Source organism: Oncorhynchus mykiss, chromosome 8, assembly GCF_013265735.2.
Source record: "Oncorhynchus mykiss isolate Arlee chromosome 8, USDA_OmykA_1.1, whole genome shotgun sequence".
NCBI lineage: Eukaryota > Metazoa > Chordata > Actinopteri > Salmoniformes > Salmonidae > Oncorhynchus > Oncorhynchus mykiss.
This window is the reverse complement of record NC_048572.1, coordinates 89,346,881-89,371,348: the sequence shown is the minus strand read 5'-3', so window position 1 is coordinate 89,371,348 and position 24,468 is coordinate 89,346,881. Positions and strand designations below refer to the sequence as shown.

At 45.7% G+C, this 24,468-nt stretch overlaps 1 protein-coding gene across 1 annotated transcript in view; it reads left to right on the top strand.

Annotated features, from left to right (window-relative positions):
- Positions 1–18,639, top strand: part of LOC118965582 (alpha-N-acetylgalactosaminide alpha-2,6-sialyltransferase 5-like) — a 55,333-nt gene extending 36,694 nt beyond the window's left edge. Inside the window, exons 4-6 of the mRNA XM_036986723.1 lie at positions 4,942–5,120; positions 10,346–10,453; positions 15,119–18,639. Coding sequence (XP_036842618.1) covers positions 4,942–5,120; positions 10,346–10,453; positions 15,119–15,347 — 516 coding nt within the window. The 3' untranslated portion in view covers positions 15,348–18,639. The remainder of the gene's footprint in view (positions 1–4,941; positions 5,121–10,345; positions 10,454–15,118) is intronic.
- Positions 18,640–24,468: the final 5,829 nt, after the last annotated feature.

The window sequence follows — 24,468 nt, the reverse complement described above, 5'->3', positions numbered from 1 at the left end:
TATCTACTGGGGACAATCTAGGACTCTTGTTGAAGAATGTTGTACTACTGGGGACAATATAGGTCACAGTGTTATCTACTGGGGACAATATAGGACTGTTGTTGAAGAATGTTGTACTACTGGGGACAATATAGGTCACAGTGTTATCTACTGGGGACAATCTAGGACTCTTGTTGAAGAATGTTGTACTACTGGGGACAATATAGGTCACAGTGTTATCTACTGGGGACAATATAGGACTGTTGTTGAAGAATGTTGTACTACTGAGGACAATATAGGTCACAGTGTTATCTACTGGGGACAATATAGGTCACAGTGTTATCTACTGGGGACAATATAGGTCACAGTGTTATCTACTGGGGACAATATAGGACTGTTGTTGAAGAATGTTGTACTACTGAGGACAATATAGGTCACAGTGTTATCTACTGGGGACAATATAGGTCACAGTGTTATCTACTGGGAACAATATAGGTCACAGTGTTATCTACTGGGGACAATATAGGTCACAGTGTTATCTACTGGGGACAATATAGGACTGTTGTTGATGAATGTTGTACTACTGGGGACAATATAGGACTGTTGTTGAGGAATGTTGTACTACTGAGGACAATATAGGTCACAGTGTTATCTACTGGGGACAATATAGGTCACAGTGGTATCTACTGGGGACAATATAGGTCACAGTGTTATCTACTGGGGACAATCTAGGACTCTTGTTGAAGAATGTTGTACTACTGGGGACAATATAGGTCACAGTGTTATCTACTGGGGACAATATAGGTCACAGTGGTATCTACTGGGGACAATATAGGTCACAGTGTTATCTACTGGGGACAATATAGGTCACAGTGTTATCTACTGGGACCCTATAGGATTGTTGTTAATGCATGTTGTACTACTGGGACCCTATAGGACTGTTGTTAATGCATGTGAAAAACATTCAATAAAATTCTCTCTAAAAGGCACATTGTCAATAGGGCAGTGCGCTTGTCGACAAAGAAACCTATGATTGAATCCCTGCATAAGTGTTTTCAATAATGCTTTCACAGTGTTATCTACTGGGGACTGTTGGGATGACTTCGTTGATGCACTTATCGATGAAGCTGGTGACTGAGGTGGTGTACTCTTCAATGCCATTGGATGAATCCCGGAACATATTCCAGTCTGTTCCAACAAATCAATCCTGTAGCTTAGCATCCGCGTCATCTGACCACTTCTGTATTAAGCGAGTCACTGATACTTCTTGCTTTAGTTTTTGCTTGTAAGCAGGAATCAGGAGGATAGAATTATGGTCAGATTTGCCAAATGAAGGGTGAGGGAGAGCTTTGTATGCGTCTCTGTGTGTGGAGTAAAGGTGGTCTAGGGTTTTTTTCTCTCTGGTTGCATATTTAACATGCTGGTAGAAATGAGATAAAAATGGATTTAAGTTTGCCTGCATTAAAGTCCCCGGCCACTAGGAGTGCTGCTTCTGGATGAGCATATTCTTGTTTGCTTATGGCCTTATAGAGTTGGTTGAGTGCGGTCTTAGTGCCAGCATTGGTTTGGTGGTAAATAGATGGCTACGAATAATACAGATGAGAACTCTCTTGGTAGATAGTGTGGTCTACAGCTTATCATAAGGTACTCTACCTCAGGCGAGCAGAACCTTGAGACTTCTTTAATATTAGACATTACGCACCAGCTGTTATTGACAAATAGACACAGACCCTCCCCCTCGTCTTACCAGACGTAGCTGCTCTGTCCTGCCGATACACGGAGAAGCCAGCCAGCTCTATATTATCTGTGTCGTCGTTCATCCACGTCTTGGTGAAACATAAGATTTTACAGTTTTTAATGTCCCGTTGGTAGGATAGTCTTAATCGTAGATCATCCAGTTTTTTTCCACAATTATTGGCCAATAATACCAAAGGTAGTGGTGGTTTACCTACTTGTCAGCGAATTCTTCAAACAATGTGAAAAAACTCAACAAAATAGCACAGTTGGTAACGTTACATTCTCCTCCCTCTAGGACACAGTGTTTATCAGTAGTAACATTACATTCTCCTCCCTCTAGGACACAGTGTTTATCAGTAGTAACATTACATTCTCCTCCCTCTAGGACACAGTGTTTATCAGTAGTAACATTACATTCTCCTCCCTCCAGGACACAGTGTTTATCAGTAGTAACGTTACATTCTCCTCCCTCCAGGACACAGTGTTTATCAGTAGTAACATTACATTCTCCTCCCTCCAGGACACAGTGTTTATCAGTAGTAACATTACATTCTCCTCCCTCCAGGACACAGTGTTTATCAGTAGTAACATTACATTCTCCTCCCTCTAGGACACAGTGTTTATCAGTAGTAACATTACATTCTCCTCCCTCCAGGACACAGTGTTTATCAGTAGTAACATTACATTCTCCTCCCTCTAGGACACAGTGTTTATCAGTAGTAACATTACATTCTCCTCCCTCTAGGACACAGTGTTTATCAGTAGTAACATTACATTCTCCTCCCTCTAGGACACAGTGTTTATCAGTAGTAACATTACATTCTCCTCCCTCTAGGACACAGTGTTTATCAGTAGTAACATTACATTCTCCTCCCTCCAGGACACAGTGTTTATCAGTAGTAACGTTACATTCTCCTCCCTCCAGGACACAGTGTTTATCAGTAGTAACATTACATTCTCCTCCCTCCAGGACACAGTGTTTATCAGTAGTAACGTTACATTCTCCTCCCTCCAGGACACAGTGTTTATCAGTAGTAACATTACATTCTCCTCCCTCTAGGACACAGTGTTTATCAGTAGTAACATTACATTCTCCTCCCTCCAGGACACAGTGTGTATCAGTAGTAACATTACATTCTCCTCCCTCTAGGACACAGTGTTTATCAGTAGTAACATTACATTACATTCTCCTCCCTCCAGGACACAGTGTTTATCAGTAGTAACATTACATTCTCCTCCCTCCAGGACACAGTGTTTATCAGTAGTAACATTACATTCTCCTCCCTCTAGGACACAGTGTTTATCAGTAGTAACATTACATTCCCCTCCCTCTAGGACACAGTGTTTATCAGTAGTAACATTACATTCTCCTCCCTCTAGGACACAGTGTTTATCAGTAGTAACATTACATTCTCCTCCCTCTAGGACACAGTGTTTATCAGTAGTAACATTACATTCTCCTCCCTCCAGGACACAGTGTTTATCAGTAGTAACGTTACATTCTCCTCCCTCCAGGACACAGTGTTTATCAGTAGTAACATTACATTCTCCTCCCTCTAGGACACAGTGTTTATCAGTAGTAACATTACATTCTCCTCCCTCCAGGACACAGTGTTTATCAGTAGTAACATTACATTCTCCTCCCTCCAGGACACAGTGTTTATCAGTAGTAACATTACATTCTCCTCCCTCCAGGACACAGTGTGTATCAGTAGTAACATTACATTCTCCTCCCTCTAGGACACAGTGTGTATCAGTAGTAACATTACATTCTCCTCCCTCTAGGACACAGTGTGTATCAGTAGTAACATTACATTCTCCTCCCTCTAGGACACAGTGTTTATCAGTAGTAACATTACATTCTCCTCCCTCCAGGACACAGTGTGTATCAGTAGTAACATTACATTCTCCTCCCTCCAGGACACAGTGTTTATCAGTAGTAACATTACATTCTCCTCCCTCCAGGACACAGTGTGTATCAGTAGTAACATTACATTCTCCTCCCTCTAGGACACAGTGTGTATCAGTAGTAACATTACATTCTCCTCCCTCTAGGACACAGTGTTTATCAGTAGTAACATTACATTCTCCTCCCTCCAGGACACAGTGTTTATCAGTAGTAACATTACATTCTCCTCCCTCTAGGACACAGTGTTTATCAGTAGTAACATTACATTCTCCTCCCTCCAGGACACAGTGTTTATCAGTAGTAACATTACATTCTCCTCCCTCCAGGACACAGTGTTTATCAGTAGTAACATTACATTCTCCTCCCTCCAGGACACAGTGTTTATCAGTAGTAACATTACATTCTCCTCCCTCTAGGACACAGTGTTTATCAGTAGTAACATTACATTCTCCTCCCTCCAGGACACAGTGTTTATCAGTAGTAACATTACATTCTCCTCCCTCTAGGACACAGTGTTTATCAGTAGTAACATTACATTCTCCTCCCTCCAGGACACAGTGTTTATCAGTAGTAACGTTACATTCTCCTCCCTCCAGGACACAGTGTTTATCAGTAGTAACATTACATTCTCCTCCCTCCAGGACACAGTGTTTATCAGTAGTAACATTACATTCTCCTCCCTCCAGGACACAGTGTTTATCAGTAGTAACATTACATTCTCCTCCCTCTAGGACACAGTGTTTATCAGTAGTAACATTACATTCTCCTCCCTCCAGGACACAGTGTGTATCAGTAGTAACATTACATTCTCCTCCCTCTAGGACACAGTGTGTATCAGTAGTAACATTACATTCTCCTCCCTCTAGGACACAGTGTGTATCAGTAGTAACATTACATTCTCCTCCCTCCAGGACACAGTGTTTATCAGTAGTAACGTTACATTCTCCTCCCTCCAGGACACAGTGTTTATCAGTAGTAACATTACATTCTCCTCCCTCCAGGACACAGTGTTTATCAGTAGTAACATTACATTCTCCTCCCTCCAGGACACAGTGTTTATCAGTAGTAACATTACATTCTCCTCCCTCCAGGACACAGTGTTTATCAGTAGTAACATTACATTCTCCTCCCTCCAGGACACAGTGTGTATCAGTAGTAACATTACATTCTCCTCCCTCCAGGACACAGTGTTTATCAGTAGTAACATTACATTCTCCTCCCTCCAGGACACAGTGTTTATCAGTAGTAACATTACATTCTCCTCCCTCCAGGACACAGTGTTTATCAGTAGTAACATTACATTCTCCTCCCTCCAGGACACAGTGTTTATCTTCTGGGGGCCCAGTAGTTACATGCGGCGGGATGGGAAGGGTCTGGTCTACAACAACCTGAGGTTGATGAACCAGGTGCTGCCCAAACTAAAGGTCTACATCATCTCCAGGCAGAAGATGCTGCAGTTTGACGAACTCTTCAAGAGGGAGACGGGCAAGGACAGGTGAGTTTCACCTGCAAGCTAGAGTACTGTTAATAATGGTGAGTGGAACAGAAGTGGCTCGGAGTCTGAGATGAACCACGAATGAGACTTATAAGACTTGCGTTATCTCCCAAAGTAAGTTTGAATAAATAAGTCAACTGCTTCCTTTAAAGAACAGAAAACATTACAAAAGTTACATTAGAAGTCGTGATCAGTATTGGCAACATTTAGGCTTTTTCTTCCCTTCAAATAGCTTATATGATTCATTTAGAAGAAAGAACTTAATCTCAAATCAAACATTTTTTTATCAAATCAAATTGTATTTGTGCTGAATACAACAGACCTTACTGTGAAATGCTTACTTACAAGCCCTTAACCAACAATGCAGTTTAAGAAATTGAGTTACTAATATATTTTGTAAATAAACTAAAATAAAAAAATTGAATAAATCAAAAAGTAAATGTACATAACAATAATGAGGCTATATACAGGGTATTACGGTACAGAGTCAATGTGGAGGCTATATACAGGGTGTTACGGTACAGAGTTAATGTGGAGGCTATATACAGGGTATTACGGTACAGAGTTAATGTGGAGGCTATATACAGGGTATTACGGTACAGAGTCAATGTGGAGGCTATATACAGGGTATTACGGTACAGAGTCAATGTGGAGGCTATATACAGGGTATTACGGTACAGATTTAATGTGGAGGCTATATACAGGGTATTACGATACAGAGTCAATGTGGAGGCTATATACAGGGTATTACGGTACAGAGTTAATGTGGAGGCTATATACAGGGTATTACGGCACAGAGTCAATGTGGAGGCTATATACAGGGTATTACGGTACAGAGTCAATGTGGAGGCTATATACAGGGTATTACGGTACAGAGTTAATGTGGAGGCTATATACAGGGTATTACGGTACAGAGTCAATGTGGAGGCTATATACAGGGTATTACGGTACAGAGTCAATGTGGAGGCTATATACAGGGTATTACGGTACAGAGTCAATGTGGAGGCTATATACAGGGTATTACGGTACAGAGTCAATGTGGAGGCTATATACAGGGTATTACGGTACAGAGTCAATGTGGAGGCTATATACAGGGTATTACGGTACAGAGTCAATGTGGAGGCTATATACAGGGTATTACGGTACAGAGTCAATGTGGAGGCTATATACAGGGTATTACGGTACAGAGTCAATGTGGAGGCTATATACAGGGTATTACGGTACAGAGTCAATGTGGAGGCTATATACAGGGTATTACGGTACAGAGTCAATGTGGAGGCTATATACAGGGTATTACGGTACAGAGTCAATGTGGAGGCTATATACAGGGTATTACGGTACAGAGTCAATGTGGAGGCTATATACAGGGTATTACGGTACAGAGTCAATGTGGAGGCTATATACAGGGTATTACGGTACAGAGTCAATGTGGAGGCTATATACAGGGTATTACGGTACAGAGTCAATGTGGAGGCTATATACAGGGTATTACGGTACAGAGTCAATGTGGAGGCTATATACAGGGTATTACGGTACAGAGTCAATGTGGAGGCTATATACAGGGTGTTACGGTACAGAGTCAATGTGGAGGCTATATACAGGGGGTACTGGTACAGAGTCAATGTGGAGGCTATATACAGGGTATTACGGTACAGAGTCAATGTGGAGGCTATATACAGGGTATTACGGTACAGAGTCAATGTGGAGGCTATATACAGGGTATTACGGTACAGAGTCAATGTGGAGGCTATATACAGGGTATTACGGTACAGAGTCAATGTGGAGGCTATATACAGGGTATTACGGTACAGAGTCAATGTGGAGGCTATATACAGGGTATTACGGTACAGAGTCAATGTGGAGGCTATATACAGGGTATTACGGTACAGAGTCAATGTGGAGGCTATATACAGGGTATTACGGTACAGAGTCAATGTGGAGGCTATATACAGGGTGTTACGGTACAGAGTCAATGTGGAGGCTGTATACAGGGTGTTACGGTACAGAGTCAATGTGGAGGCTATATACAGGGTATTACGGTACAGAGTCAATGTGGAGGCTATATACAGGGTATTACGGTACGGAATCAATGTGGAGGCTATATACAGGGTATTACGGTACAGAGTCAATGTGGAGGCTATATACAGGGTATTACGGTACAGAGTCAATGTGGAGGCTATATACAGGGGGTACCGGTACAGAGTCAATGTGGAGGCTATATACAGGGTATTACGGTACAGAGTCAATGTGGAGGTTATATACAGGGTGTTACGGTACAGAGTCAATGTTGAGGCTATATACAGGGTATTACGGTACAGAGTCAATGTGGAGGCTATATACAGGGTATTACGGTACAGAGTCAATGTGGAGGCTATATACAGGGTATTACGGTACAGAGTCAATGTGGAGGCTATATACAGGGTATTACGGTACAGAGTCAATGTGGAGGCTATATACAGGGTGTTACGGTACAGAGTCAATGTGGAGGCTATATACAGGGTATTACGGTACAGAGTCAATGTGGAGGCTATATACAGGGTATTACGGTACAGAGTCAATGTGGAGGCTATATACAGGGTGTTACGGTACAGAGTCAATGTGGAGGCTATATACAGGGTATTACGGTACAGAGTCAATGTGGAGGCTATATACAGGGTATTACGGTACAGAGTCAATGTGGAGGCTATATACAGGGTATTACGGTACAGAGTCAATGTGGAGGCTATATACAGGGTATTACGGTACAGAGTCAATGTGGAGGCTATATACAGGGTGTTACGGTACAGAGTCAATGTGGAGGCTATATACAGGGTATTACGGTACAGAGTCAATGTGGAGGCTATATACAGGGTGTTACGGTACAGAGTCAATGTGGAGGCTATATACAGGGTATTACGGTAGAGGCTAAATACAGGGGGTACCGGTACAGAGTCAATGTGGAAGCTGTATACAGGGGGAACCGGTACAGAGTCAATGTGGAGGCTATATACAGGGGGTACCAGTACCTAGTCAGTGTGCGGGGGGTACAGGTTAGTCGAGGTGATTTGTAAAGTGACTGCAGAGATAATGAACAGCGAGTAGCAGCAGTGTAAAAACAAAGGCGTGGCCAATGTAAATAGTCCGGTGGCCATTTGATTAGTTGCTCTGCAGTCTTATGGCTTGGGGGTAAAAGCTGTTAAGAAGCCTTTATGGTCCTAGACTTGGTGCTCCGGTACCGCTTGCCGTGTGGTAGCAGAGAGAATAGTCTATAACTTGGGTGACTAGAGTCTTTAAAAAAATGTTGGGCCTTCCTTGATACCGCCTAGTATATAGGTCCTGGATGGCAGGAAGCTTGGCCCCAGTGATATACTGTGCCATACGCACTACCTTCTGTAGCGCTTTACGGTCAGATACCAAGCAGCTCCCATACCAGGCGGTGATGCAACTGGTCAGGATGTTCTCGATGGTGCAGCTGTATAAATCTTCTTGAGGATCTGGGGACCCATGCCAAATCTTTTCAGTCTCCTGAGAGGGTAAAGGTGTTGTCATGCCCTCTTCACAACGGTCTGTGTGTTTGGACCATGATAGATCGTTGGTGATGTGGACACCAAGGAACTTGAAACTCTCGACCCGCTCCACTACAGCCCCATTGATATTAATGGGGGCCTCTTCGGCCCTCCTTTTCCTATAGTCCACGATCCTCTCCTTTGTATTACTCACATTGAAAGAAAGGCACCACACTGCCAGGTCTCTGACCTCCTCCCTGTAGGCCATCTCATCGTTGTCGGTGATCAGGCCAACCACGTCAACTTAATGATGGTGTTGGAGTCGTGTTTGGCCACGCAGTCGTGGGTGAACACAGGGAATACAGGAGGGGACTAAGTACACACCCCTGAGGGGCCCCAGTGTTGGGGATCGGCTTGGCAGATGTGTTGTTGCCTACCCTTACCACCTGGGGGCGTCCGGTCAGGAAGTCCAGGATCTAGTTGCAGAGGCAGGTGTTTAGTCCTAGGGTCCTTAGCTTAGTGATGAGCTTCGTGGGCACTATGGTGTTGAACGCTGAGCTGTCGTCAATGAACAGCATTCTCACATAGGTGTTCCTTTTGTCCAGGTGGGAAAGGGCAGTATGGAGTGCGATTGAGATTGCGTCACCTGTGGTTATGTCGGGGCGGTGTGCGAATTGGAGTGGGTCTAGTGTTTCTGGCATGATGGTGTTGATGTGAGCCATGACCAGCCTTTCAAAGCACTTCATGGCTACCGACGTGAATGCTACTGGACAGAAATATAGGGAGGTTTCCTTCGCTCTCTTGGGCACAGGGACTATGGTGGTCTGTTTGAAACATGCAGGTATTACAGACTCGGTCAGGGAGAGGTTGAACATTTCAGTCAAGACACTTTCCAGCTTTAATACATACACGTCCTGGTAATCCGTCTGGTCCCGGGCTCATAGATCTCTAGTCAAATGTAATACACTAACTAGGGAATAGGGGGCCATTGGGGACACAAGTCCTGATGACACCAGGCTCCCTTCAGACAGGCAGACACCACCAGGAAAATCCCTTTGGGGAGGATTTAGCGCCCGATTCAGTCTTGTGAAATGTAGGTCTTTCCTACACACGCCTTTCCTACGGACTTCTCAGGCGTGGTTCCCTTGAATAAATGTAATTCAACCGCTGAAAACCCTTCCATTTACCGGCCAGCAGATTTCTTCATGGGAGTATTTCTTCAATAGGGTCTTAAGTACATCTATCTAAAGCCACAGGTTTCCTGTAGACGGGACACTTGGCATTCAGGCCAACGAGTTCAATCTTGGTTTCACCAGACCAGTGAATCTTGCTTCTCATGGTCTGAGAGTCCTTTAGGTGCCTTTAGGCAAACTCCCTCCCAGCAGACTGTCATGTTCCGTTTACTGAGGAGTGGCTTCCATCTGGCCTCTTTACCATAAAGGTCTGATTGGTGGAGAGCTGCAGAGATGTTTTTTTTTTTTAAATTTCACTTTTCTTTATTATCTATTTCAATTGCTTTGGTAATTTAAATATTTGTTTCCTATGCCAATAACACCCATTTAATTTAATTGAGAGAGAGATGGATGGATGAGTGGATGAGTTTACATGGACATGGGAGTTACTGATTACCTATGCCAGACAATCTTCTATAACCTCATTCCACCTCCCCCTCCTCCCTGTCTCCCCTCTCTCTACCCCCCCCCCCCCCCCTTTTTCCCTCTCTCCCTCCCCCTCCTCCAGGCGAATCTCTAACTCGTGGTTGAGTACTGGTTGGTTCACTATGACCATAGCTCTGGAGCTGTGTGACCGGATCAATGTCTATGGCATGGTGGCTCCAGACCACTGCAGGTGAGAATTGATCTCTCTCTCTCTCTCTCTCTCTCTCTCTGTCTCTGTCTCTGTCTCTGTCTCTGTCTCTCTCTCTGTCTCTGTCAATTCAATTTCAATTCAATTCAAGGGCTTTATTGGCATGGGAAACATGTGTTAACATTGCCAAAGCAAGTGAGGTAGACAACATACAAAGTGAAAATATAAAGTGAAAAACAACAAAAATTAACAGTAAACATTACACATACAGAGGTTTCAAAACAGTAAAGACATTACAAATGTCATATTATATATATATATACAGTGTTTTAACAATGTACAAATGGTTAAAGGACACAAGATAAAATAAATAAGCATAAATATGGGTTGTATTTACAATGGTGTGTGTTCTTCACTGGTTGCCCTTTTCTCGTGGCAACAGGTCACAAATCTTGCTGCTGTGATGGCACACTGTGGAATTTCACCCAGTAGATATGGGAGTTTTTCAAATTTGGATTTGTTTTCGAATTCTTTGTGGATCTGTGTAATCTGAGGGAAATATGTCTCTCTAATATGGTCATACATTGGGCAGGAGGTTAGGAAGTGCAGCTCAGTTTCCACCTCATTTTGTGGGCAGTGAGCACATAGCCTGTCTTCTCTTGAGAGCCATGTCTGCCTACGGCGGCCTTTCTCAATAGCAAGGCTATGCTCACTGAGTCTGTACATAGTCAAAGCTTTCCTTAATTTTGGGTCAGTCACAGTGGTCAGGTATTCTGCCGCTGTGTACTCTCTGTTTAGGGCCAAATAGCATTCTAGTTTGCTCTGTTTTTTTGTTAATTCTTTCCAATGTGTCAAGTAATTATCTTTTTGTTTTCTCATGATTTGGTTGGGTCTAATTGTGCTGTTGTCCTGGGGCTCTGTAGGGTGTGTTTGTGTTTGTGAACAGAGCCCCAGGACCAGCTTGCTTAGGGGACTCTTCTCCAGGTTCATCTCTCTGTAGGTGATGGCTTTGTTATGGAAGGTTTGTGAATCACTTCCTTTTAGGTGGTTGTAGAATTTAACGGCTCTTTTCTGGATTTTGATAATTAGTGGGTATCGGCCTAATTCTGCTCTGCATGCATTATTTGGTGTTCTACGTTGTACACGGAGGATATTTTTGCAGAATTCTGCGTGCAGAGTCTCAATTTGGTGTTTGTCCCATTTTGTGAAGTCTTGGTTGGTGAGCGGACCCCAGACCTCACAACCATAAAGGGCAATGGGCTCTATGACTGATTCAAGTATTTTTAGCCAAATCCTAATTGGTATGTTGAAATTTATGTTTCTTTTGATGGCATAGAATGCCCTTCTTGCCTTGTCTCTCAGATCGTTCACAGCTTTGTGGAAGTTACCTGTGGCGCTGATGTTTAGGCCAAGGTATGTATAGTTTTTTGTGTGCTCTAGGGCAACAGTGTCTAGATTGAATTTGTATTTGTGGTCCTGGTGACTGGACCTTTTTTGGAACACCATTATTTTGGTCTTACTGAGATTTACTGTCAGGGCCCAGGTCTGACAGAATCTGTGCATAAGATCTAGGTGCTGCTGTAGGCCCTCCTTGGTTGGTGACAGAAGCACCAGATCATCGGCAAACAGCAGACATTTGACTTCGGATTCTAGCAGGGGGAGGCCGGGTGCTGCAGACTTTTCTAGTGCCCGCGCCAATTCGTTGATATATATGTTGAAGAGGGTGGGGCTTAAACTGCATCCCTGTCTAACCCCACGACCCTGTGTGAAGAAATGTGTGTGTTTTTTGCCAATTTTAACCGCACACTTGTTGTTTGTGTACATGGATTTTATAATGTCGTATGTTTTACCCCCAACACCACTTTCCATCAGTTTGTATAGCAGACCCTCATGCCAGATTGAGTCGAAGGCTTTTTTGAAATCAACAAAGCATGAGAAGACTTTGCCTTTGTTTTGGTTTGTTTGGTTGTCAATTAGGGTGTGCAGGGTGAATACATGGTCTGTTGTACGGTAATTTGGTAAAAAGCCAATTTGACATTTGCTCAGTACATTGTTTTCATTGAGGAAATGTACGAGTCTGCTGTTAATAATAATGCAGAGGATTTTCCCAAGGTTACTGTTGACACATATTCCACGGTAGTTATTGGGGTCAAATTTGTCTCCACTTTTGTGGATTGGGGTGATCAGTCCTTGGTTCCAAATATTGGGGAAGATGCCAGAGCTAAGTATGATGTTAAAGAGTTTTAGTATAGCCAATTGGAATTTGTTGTCTGTATATTTGATCATTTCATTGAGGATACCATCAACACCACAGGCCTTTTTGGGTTGGAGGGTTTTTATTTTGTCCTGTAACTCATTCAATGTAATTGGATAATCCAGTGGGTTCTGGTAGTCTTTAATAGATGATTCTAAGATCTGTATTTGATCATGTATATGTTTTTGCTCTTTATTCTTTGTTATAGAGCCAAAAAGATTGGAGAAGTGGTTTACCCATACATCTCCATTTTGGATAGATAATTCTTCTTGTTGTTGTTTGTTTAGTGTTTTCCAATTTTCCCAGAAGTGGTTAGAGTCTATGGATTCTTCAATTGCATTGAGCTGATTTCTGACATGCTGTTCCTTCTTTTTCCGTAGTGTATTTCTGTATTGTTTTAGTGATTCACCATAGTGAAGGCGTAGACTCAGGTTTTCCGGGTCTCTATGTTTTTGGTTGGACAGGTTTCTCAATTTCTTTCTTAGATTTTTGCATTCTTCATCAAACCATTTGTCATTATTGTTAATTTTCTTCGGTTTTCTATTTGAGATTTTTAGATTTGATAGGGAAGCTGAGAGGTCAAATATACTGTTAAGATTTTCTACTGCCAAGTTTACACCTTCACTATTACAGCGGAACGTTTTACCCAGGAAATTGTCTAAAAGGGATTGAATTTGTTGTTGCCTAATTGTTTTTTGGTAGGTTTCCAAACTGCATTCCTTCCATCTATAGCATTTCTTAATGTTACTCAGTTCCTTTGGCTTTGATGCCTCATGATTGATTATTGCTCTGTTTAAGTAGACTGTGATTTTGCTGTGGTCTGATAGGGGTGTCAGTGGGCTGACTGTGAACGCTCTGAGAGACTCTGGGTTGAGGTCGGTGATAAAGTAGTCTACAGTACTACTGCCAAGAGATGAGCTATAGGTGTACCTACCATAGGAGTCCCCTCGAAGCCTACCGTTGACTATGTACATACCCAGCGTGCGACAGAGCTGCAGGAGTTGTGACCCGTTTTTGTTGGTTATGTTGTCATAGTTGTGCCTAGGGGGGCATATGTGGGAGGGAATGCTGTCACCTCCAGGCAGGTGTTTGTCCCCCTGTGTGCTTAGGGTGTCAGGTTCTTGTCCGGTTCTGGCATTTAGGTCGCCACAGACTAGTACATGTCCCTGGGCCTGGAAATGATTGATTTCCCCCTCCAGGATGGAGAAGCTGTCTTCATTAAAATATGGGGATTCTAGTGGGGGGATATAGGTAGCACACAGGAGGACATTTTTCTCTGTTAGGATAATTTCTTTTTGAATTTCTAGCCAAATGTAAAATGTTCCTGTTTTGATTAATTTAATGGAGTGAGTTAGGTCTGCTCTATACCAAATTAGCATACCCCCTGAGTCCCTTCCCTGTTTCACACCTGGTAGTTTGGTGGATGGGACTACCAGCTCTCTGTAACCTAGAGGGCAACCAGTGGGTCCGTCTCCTCTATACCAGGTTTCTTGCAGGATGACAATGTCTGTATTACCGATTTCTTTGGTGAAGTCCGGGTTTCTGCTCTTTAGGCCAAAGGCAGATGACCTCAGGCCTTGGATATTCCATGATAATATAGTGAAGGCTTTTTGTTCCATAGAGTGTCCAATGTTGTTGGTCGTGGTTTGGCCTCAGGCCAGTAAGTGTGAGCAGAGCCTGCTGAGCATCTGGTACATGCCATTGGCTTCGGCGAGTGTGAGAGTGGGGGTTGGGACTGTTTGCCCGCTCACTACCTGGGCGTATGTGTGGCTTCCATGTTGAGGCCCTCTTTGCGGGGGTGGGGTGCATGGGGTGGGCAGGAGTGGCATAGGTCTGACCTGGGTGGGCCTAAATGGGGTGTGGGCATGGTTGACGTGGGGGGGTGTTGATTGGTTGGGGTGGGGGTGTGGATGTGTCTGGGTGTACTGTGGTCTGGATGTAATTCCTCTTGGCGTGGGTCCTCTATGTGTAGGTCCAGGGGGGGGTCCTGCAGATCTGGGAGGGTGTCTCGCTGGTCTGGATGGGGTGTCTATTGATCTGTTGCTCCTGTGTGAAGTGTTGGGGATACGTTTGAGAGCGATGTCCTTTAGAGTTCGGGCAAAGGTGGGCACTGCTGCCTTGTAGAGGTGGACCTGGTCATAGAGGCTGTTCAAGTCCAGGGTGGAGTGGTGGGCCAGGAAAACGTTTGGTTTTGAGGCACAGTCACGGGAAATACTTGCATTTACCCGCTGTATTGTGGCAGGGTGGAAGTCTTTTCGTGGTAGCAGGGTGGAGATAACCACTTGTGCGTTGGGGAAAGTAGAAGAAGCCTTTTCAATCACTCTCTTCAGTGCTGTGGCCACTCTTTCCTGCAGTGCTCTCAGGTCGTTTGTGCCTGTGTGTATTATTATGTGGCTGGGTGAGCCTCTCTCTCCCTCTAATAATCTATCCTGTGTTCCTGTTGCCCCTCCTAGAGAGCCCCAGCCCCCATCCTCCCCCTCCCCCTACCACTACTACGAGCCCCTCGGTCCAGAGGAGTGTGCCATGTACATCAGCCATGAGCGGGACCGCAGGGGCAGCCATCACCGCTTTATCACAGAGAAGAGGGTCTTCACCAGCTGGGCTCGAACCTTCAACATCCACTTCTACCAGCCTGACTGGGAGCCCCCGCCGCTGACCCCGCTAACCACTGACCCCCACTAACCACTGATCCCCGCTAACCACTGACCACCGCTAACCACTGACCACTGCTAACCACTGACCACTGCTAACCACTGACCACTGCTAACCACTGACCCCCGCTAACCGCTAACCACTGACCCCAGCTGACCGCTGAACCTGCTAACCGCTGACCACCGCTAACCACTGACCACTGCTAACCACTGACCCCCGCTAACCACTGACCATTGCTAACCACTGACCCCCGCTAACCGCTAACCACTGACCCCAGCTGACCGCTGAACCTGCTAACCGCTGACCACCGCTAACCACTGACCACCGCTAACCACTGACCACTGCTAACCACTGACCCCCGCTAACCACTGACCACTGCTAACCACTGACCCCCGCTAACCACTGACCACTGCTAACCACTGACCCCCGCTGACCGCTGAACCCCCTAACCACTGACCACTGCTAACCACTGACCCCCGCTAACCACTGACCCCCGCTAACCACTGACCACTGCTAACCACTGACCCCCGCTAACCACTGACCACTGCTAACCACTGACCCCCGCTAACCGCTAACCACTGACCCCAGCTGACCGCTGAACCTGCTAACCGCTGACCACCGCTAACCACTGACCACCGCTAACCACTGACCCCCGCTAACCGCTAACCACTGACCCCAGCTGACCGCTGAACCTGCTAACCGCTGACCACCACTAACCACTGACCCCCCGCTAACCACTGACCCCGCTAACCACTGACCTCCGCTAACCACTGACCCCCGCTGACCGCTGACCCCCGCTAACCACTGACCCCCGCTGACCGCTGACCCCCGCTAACCACTGACCACTGCTAACCACTGACCCCCGCTAACCACTGACCACTGCTAACCGCTGACCCCCGCTAACCACTGATCACCGCTAACCACTGATCCCCGCTAACCGCTGCCACCCCGCTAACCACTATCCCCCCGCTAACCACTGACCCCACTAACAGCTGACCACCGCTGATTCCCGCTAACCGCTGACCCTGCTGACCCCGCTGACCCACACTGACCCCCGCTAAACCCACGCTAACCGCACGCAGGGGGAGACAGAGAAGGTCAGGATCAGAATACGTGACTGGTGACCGGGAGAGGGACCGGGATGGGGATCGCTGAGCGTCTGTGGAAGAGGTGCAGCTCAATTGGACTGAGGACTGGGCTGGAGCAGGCTGGACCGCATGGGATGGTCCAAAGCCTTCTGACCACAACTGGTACTGGTCCAACTGGTACTGGTTCAAATGGTACCGGTCTAAATGGTCTGGTACTGGTCCAACTGGTAAGATACTTGTCCAACTGGTACTGGTCCAACTGGTACTGGTCAGATACTGGTCCAACTGGTACTGGTCCAAATGGTCAGATACTGGTCCAACTGGTACTGGTCAGATACTGGTCCAACTAGTACTGGTCAGATACTGGTCCAACTGGTACTGGTCCAACTGGTCAGATACTGGTCCAACTGGTAAGATACTGGTCCAACTGGTACTGGTCAGATACTGGTCCAACTGGTACTGGTCAGATACTGGTCCAACTGGAACTGGTCCATACAGAACAGAGTCCTTCAGGGAGGATCCACAGTCCTCCTCTTGTTATCTGTCATGGACAACTGCAAGGACCAAATACGGTTGGATGCACTGGATGAGTCTACATGGAGTAGACCATGGTCAAACAGTGGAAGGGCTCAGAGATGGAGTAGACCATGGTCAAACAGTGGAAGGGCTCAGAGATGGAGTAGACCATGGTCAAACAGTGGAAGGGCTCAGAGATGGAGTAGACCATGGTCAAACAGTGGAAGGGCTCAGAGATGGAGTAGACCATGGTCAAACAGTGGAAGGGCTCAGAGAGGAACAATACCTTCCTGTGGAACACTTCTGTCACCTTCAGGTTAGACTGGCCTGTATTTTTCATTTAGTCTGAAACAAAGGAAATATCACTGTGTATGTTCCACCTCAGTCTGAAGTTAGGACACTGGGTGGTTCTGCACTTCCTAATAGTGAGTTGCACTCCCCCCATTTTGCCCTCAGAACAGCCTCAATTAGTCGGGGCATGGACTGTACAAGGTGTCGAAAGCGTTCCACAGGGATGCTGGCCCATGTTGACTCCAATGCTTCCCACAGTTGTGTCAAGTCGGCTGTCCTTTGGTTGGTGGAACATTCTTCATACACACGGGAAACTATTGAGCATGAAAAATCCAGCAGCGTTGCAGTTCTTGACACAAACCGGTGAGCCTGGCACCTACTACCCCTTTTTACTCAGTGTATAACAGAGGTAACAGCATTGGACATTGCACTCAGATAGAGACTCACTCACTGCATATTGGGCTATTGTTGTAACTGTAATTACTACTACATGAACACTACTGTAATTCAGTAACTACTGTAATTACTGTTACATTAACAGTACTGTAATTATGTAACTACTGTAATTACTATTACATTAACACTACTGTAATTACTATTACATGAACACTACTGTAATTCAGTAACTACTGTAATTACTGTTACATTAACAGTACTGTAATTCTGTAACTACTGTAATTACTATTACATTAACACTACTGTAATTACTATTACATTAACACTACTGTAATTCTGTAACTACTGTAATTACTATTACATTAACACTACTGTAATTCTGTAACTACTGTAATTACCATTACATTAACCCTACTGTAATTCTGTAACTTCTGTAATTACCATTACTTTAACATTACTGTAATTCTGTAACAACTGTATTTACTATTACATTAACACTACTGTAATTCTGTAACTACTGTAATTATTATTACATTAACACTACTGTAATTCTGTAACTACTGTAATTACCATTACATTAACAGTACTGTAATTCTGTAACTACTGTAATTACTATTACATTAACAGTACTGTAATTTCTCTAACTACTGTAATTACTATTACATTAACAGTACTGTAATTACTATTACATTAACACTACTGTAATTATGTAACTACTGTAATTACCATTACATTATCAGTACTGTAATTCTGTAACTACTGTAATTACTATTACATTAACACTACTGTAATCCTGCAACTACTGTCATTACCATTACATTAACACTACTGTAATTCTGTAACTTCTGTAATTACTATTACATTAACACTACTGTAATTCTGTAAATACTGTAATTACCCTTACATTAACCGTTTTTGAGATGAGACGTTTGTTCAAAACTAAATAGGGAATAGGGTGCCATTTGTGATGAAGATGAGGTTTGTCCTCAGAGCACTGCGGTTGAGTTGGGATCATTCTCCCGTTCTGTCAGAGCCAGACATATGAATGACTTAACATCCTTCACTCTGACACACACACTCTGACACTCTGACACACACACACACACACACACACACACACACACACACACACACACACACACACACACACACACACACACACACACACACACACACACACACACACACACACACACACACACACACACACACACACACACACACACACACACACACACACACACACACACACACACACACACACACACACACACACCCAACCACAGCCATTTACAGCAGCTAAATCTATTCATAGCTTTACAGCTTCAGTTCAGGATCATGATTGATCCTGGTACTCTTAATTGTATTGATCCTGTAGTTAGTTACTGGTCTCGGGAATGTGAGGTGGGCTTCTCAGGGTCCGAGATGTTTGATCTCACCAGGGAAACATTACTATCAACAAATATCTGTTATTACCACACAGCCAGTTTAACATGATTGTTGAACCTCATCTCTGTACCTCACGGCTACCTCATCTCTGTACCTCACGGCTACCTCATCTCTGTACCTCATCTCTGTACCTCACGGCTACCTCATCTCTGTACCTCACGGCTACCTCATCTCTGTACCTCATCTCTGTACCTCACGGCTACCTCATCTCTGTACCTCACGGCTACCTCATCTCTGTACCTCACGACTACCTCATCTCTGTACCTCATCTCTGTACCTCACGGCTACCTCATCTCTGTACCTCATCTCTGTACCTCACGGCTACCTCATCTCTGTATCTCACGGCTACCTCATCTCTGTACCTCACGGCTACCTCATCTCTGTACCTCATCTCTGTACCTCACGGCTACCTCATCTCTGTACCTCACGGCTACCTCATCTCTGTACCTCATCTCTGTACCTCACGGCTACCTCATCTCTGTACCTCATCTCTGTACCTCATGGCTACCTCATCTCTGTACCTCACGGCTACCTCATCTCTGTGCCTCACGGCTACCTCATCTCTGTACCTCATATCTGTACCTCACGGCTACCTCATCTCTGTACCTCATCTCTGTACCTCATGGCTACCTCATCTCTGTACCTCACGGCTACCTCATCTCTGTGCCTCACGGCTACCTCATCTCTGTACCTCACGGCTACCTCATCTCTGTGCCTCACGGCTACCTCATCTCTGTACCTCACGGCTACCTCATCTCTGTACCTCATCTCTGTGCCTCACGGCTACCTCATCTCTGTACCTCATCTCTGTACCTCACGGCTACCTCATCTCTGTACCCCACGGCTACCTCATCTCTGTACCTCATCTCTGTACCTCACGGCTACCTCATCTCTGTACCTCACGGCTACCTCATCTCTGTACCCCACGGCTACCTCATCTCTGTACCTCACGGCTACCTCATCTCTGTACCCCACGGCTACCTCATCTTTGTACCTCATCTCTGTACCTCACGGCTACCTCATCTCTGTACCCCACGGCTACCTCATCTCTGTACCTCACGGCTACCTCATCTCTGTGCCTCACGGCTACCTCATCTCTGTACCTCATCTCTGTACCTCACGGCTACCTCCTCTCTGTACCTCACGGCTAACTCCTCTCTGTACCTCACGGCTACCTCATCTCTGTGCCTCACGGCTACCTCATCTCTGTGCCTCACGGCTACCTCATCTCTGTACCCCACGGCTACCTCATCTCTGTGCCTCACGGCTAACTCCTCTCTGTACCTCACGGCTACCTCATCTCTGTGCCTCACGGCTACCTCATCTCTGTGCCTCACGGCTACCTCATCTCTGTGCCTCACGGCTACCTCATCTCTGTACCTCACGGCTACCTCATCTCTGTACCCCACGGCTACCTCATCTCTGTACCTCACGGCTACCTCATCTCTGTACCCCACGGCTACCTCATCTTTGTACCTCATCTCTGTGCCTCACGGCTACCTCATCTCTGTACCCCACGGCTACCTCATCTCTGTACCTCACGGCTACCTCATCTCTGTACCCCACGGCTACCTCATCTTTGTACCTCATCTCTGTGCCTCACGGCTACCTCATCTCTGTGCCTCACGGCTACCTCATCTCTGTGCCTCACGGCTACCTCATCTCTGTGCCTCACGGCTACCTCATCTCTGTGCCTCACGGCTACCTCATCTCTGTGCCTCACGGCTACCTCATCTCTGTACCCCACGGCTACCTCATCTCTGTGCCTCACGGCTAACTCCTCTCTGTACCTCACGGCTACCTCATCTCTGTGCCTCACGGCTACCTCATCTCTGTGCCTCACGGCTACCTCATCTCTGTGCCTCACGGCTACCTCATCTCTGTGCCTCACGGCTACCTCATCTCTGTGCCTCACGGCTACCTCATCTCTGTGCCTCACGGCTACCTCATCTCTGTACCTCACGGCTACCTCATCTCTGTAGTGAATTTCTAACTCAGATTCAACCACAAAGTTCCGTGAGGTTTTCCAATGTTTCACAAAGAAGGGCACCTATTTTTTAAAATATTTTTTATATATACCCCTTTTTCTCCCTAATTTCGTGGTATCTAATTGGTAGTTGCAGTCTTGTCTCATCGCTGCAACTCCCGTACGGACTCGGGAGAGGCGAAGGTCGAGAGCCGTGCGTCCTCCAGAGCACAAAGCTTCCTGACACAACGCCCGCTTAACCCAGAAGCCAGCCGCACCAATGTGTCGGAGGAAACACCGTACACCTGGCGACAGTGTCAGCGTGCTCTGCGCCCGGCCCGCCACAGGAGTCGCTAGAGCGCGATGGGACAAGGACATCCCTGCCAGCCAAACCCATTGTCACAACTTCCGCCAAAGTCGGTTCCTCTCCTTGTTAGGGCGGCGTTCAGCGGTCGACGTCACCAGTCTTCTAGCCATCGCCAATCCACCTTTCATTTTCCATTTGTTTTGTCTTGTTTTCCCACACACCTGGTTTACATTTCCTCATTACTTGTCGTGTATTTAACCCTCTGTTCCCCCCATGCCTGTGTGTGTAATTGTTTATTGTCAAGGTTGGCACGCGGTTCTGTATTATGATTGTCTCAGTAAAGTGCTTTGTTCGTTCATCTCTGCTCTCCTGCGGCTGACTTCCATGCACCAGCTACACCCACCCCTTGACACCCGGATGAAGCTGGGCCAATTGTGCGCCCCCCTATGGGTCTCCCGGTCGCGGCCGGCTGCGACAGAGCCTGGACCAGAACCAGGATGGCACAGCTAGCACTGTGATGCAGTGTCTTAGACCACTGCCCCACTAAAGAGGCCCACCTATTGGTCGTTTCAGGGTTGAATGGCTGTGATGGGAGAAAACTGAGGATGGATCAACAACATTGTAGTTACTCCACAATACTAACCTAAAGGACAGAGTGAAAAGAAGGAAGTCTGTAGAGAATAAAAATATTCCAAAACATGCTTCCTGTTTGCAACAAGGTACTAAAGTCAAATAGAAAAAACATGGCAAAGAAATTAACTTTTTGTCCTGAATACTGTTGTATCTTCTTGTCTTAGAAATACTAAGTGGTCACGTGGCCTTGGATACAATATACACCACATCCCGCTTGTCAAGATATGACTTTACCCTTACAAGATTAAACAATAACAATTACAATAACAATTCTCTATAAATCCTGGTTACCTCTTTGCGTTGTGAACAATGCATTTCAATAACACATTTCTACTTCCTCAATCAGCCTCTGAGGAGCTTTTACTTCTCTACCCGAAACGTCTCACTTCAACAACCTGCCCTGGTGGGTCTGACACAGGAGTGTCTGGGCTTCTCTTCCCGAACCGTCTCATTTCAACAACCTGCCCTGGTGGGTCTGACACAGGAGTGTCTGGGCTTCTCTAGCCGACCGTCTCATTTCAACAACCTGTCCTGGTGGGTCTGACACAGGAGTGTCTGGGCTTCTCTAGCCGACCGTCTCATTTCAACAACCTGTCCTGGTGGGTCTGACACAAGAGTGTCTGGGCTTCTCTACACGACCCGTCTCATTTCAACAACCTGTCCTGGTGGGTCTGAGCTTTTTAGGATAAAAATAAACAAAATAGAGCTAAGCACAAGCTAAATCCTAGACGAAAACCTGGTTCAGTCTACTTTCCAACAGATACCAAGAGACAAACTCCCCTTTCAGCAGGACAATAACCTACAACCCAGGGCCAGCTCTACACTGGAGATGGTAACCAAGACGACAGTGATTGTTCCTGAGCGGCCGAGTTACAGTTTTGACTTAAACCTACTTGAAAATCTATGGCAAAGACTTGAAAACGGCTGTCTAGCCACCCCATATAACAGCAATCAGTCAAATAATGGAGAACAATCATCAGAAATCAAGCGATGTGAATCATTCAGTGGGACGCCACTAGCTGGCCAGAAGGTTTAAATCAACGTTTCATATTGTGTTGTGTAGATGTACTGTATTGACAATGACACAATAACGCCAGATCACATTTCCGTCAACAACCATGACCTCCCTTGTCCACCATAGGAAGCAAAGTGGTCATTAATAAATGATAAGCAGGTGGCGCAGTGATTAAGGTCGCTGTACTGCAGTGCCAGCTGTGCCATCAGAGTCCCTGGGTTCGCGCCCAGGCTCTGTCGTAACCGGCCGCGACCCGGAGGTCCGTGGGGCGACGCACAATTGGCAAAGCGTCGTCCGGGTTAGGGAGGGCTTGGTCGGTAGGGGTGTCCTTGTCTCATCGCGCACCAGCGACTCCTGTGGCCCGGTGCACAGTGTTTCCTCTGACACATTGGTGCGGCTGGCTTCCGAGTTGGATGCGCGCTGTGTTAAGAAGCAGTGCGGCTTGGTTGGGTTGTGTATCGGAGGACGCGTGACTTTCAACCTTCGTCTCTCCCGAGCCCGTACAGGAGTTGTAGCTATGAGACAAGATAGTAGCTGCTACAACAATTGGATACCACGAAATTGGGGAGAAAAACGGGTAAAATTCCCCCCATAAAATAAATAATAAGTGAGTATTGCATTTGCAGCTCCTAAACTAATAAAAACACTTAAAACATTGTTTTAAACATCACCTCTGAACGAGCTCCGGCAGCTCGTGGCCCAGTTGGCTAGCTTTATTGATATTGCTAGCCCGTGGGTGCGTTCCATTTTGCAGGTTGAAATGGGTGCGTGGACTTCATTGCTTCTTAATTTATTGGTTAGTTAATATAATAGATTAGCTTAATTAATTGGTTCAGATAATCTGATGATTTATTGGCCTCTACTTTAAAAAAAAATTTTTTTTACAAAATCCCAAATCACTACTGCAGGTCTGCGCATCTCTGCAGGTCTGCGCATCTCTGTTCCTAGAGAGCGAACATCCTGCAGGTTTTCGCTCCAAACCCAGTAGTAACTAACATGATGAACGTATCAACCAGTTAGTTAGGTAGATAGATAAGGGTTTGAACAAAAAAACTAAACTTCCATTCAAACCCAGAATCCTATACTGGATTTCTCCAGACTTCCAAGACAAGATTTGGAAGGATGGCTACGGAGGCTAGTGTTGAACATATTGGAAGGATGGCCACGCGAGGCTAGTGTTGAACGTATTGGAAGGATGGCCACGCGAGGCTAGTGGTGAACATATTGGAAGGATGGCCACGCGAGGCTAGTGGTGAACATATTGGAAGGATGGCCACGCGAGACTAGTGGTGAACATATTGGAAGGATGGCCACGCGAGGCTAGTGTTGAACATATTGGAAGGATGGCCACGCGAGGCTAGTGTTAAACATGTTGGAAGGATGGCCACGCGAGGCTAGTGTTAAACATATTGGAAGGATGGCCACGCGAGTTAAACATATTGGAAGGATGGCCACGCGAGGCTAGTGTTGAACATATTGGAAGGATGGCC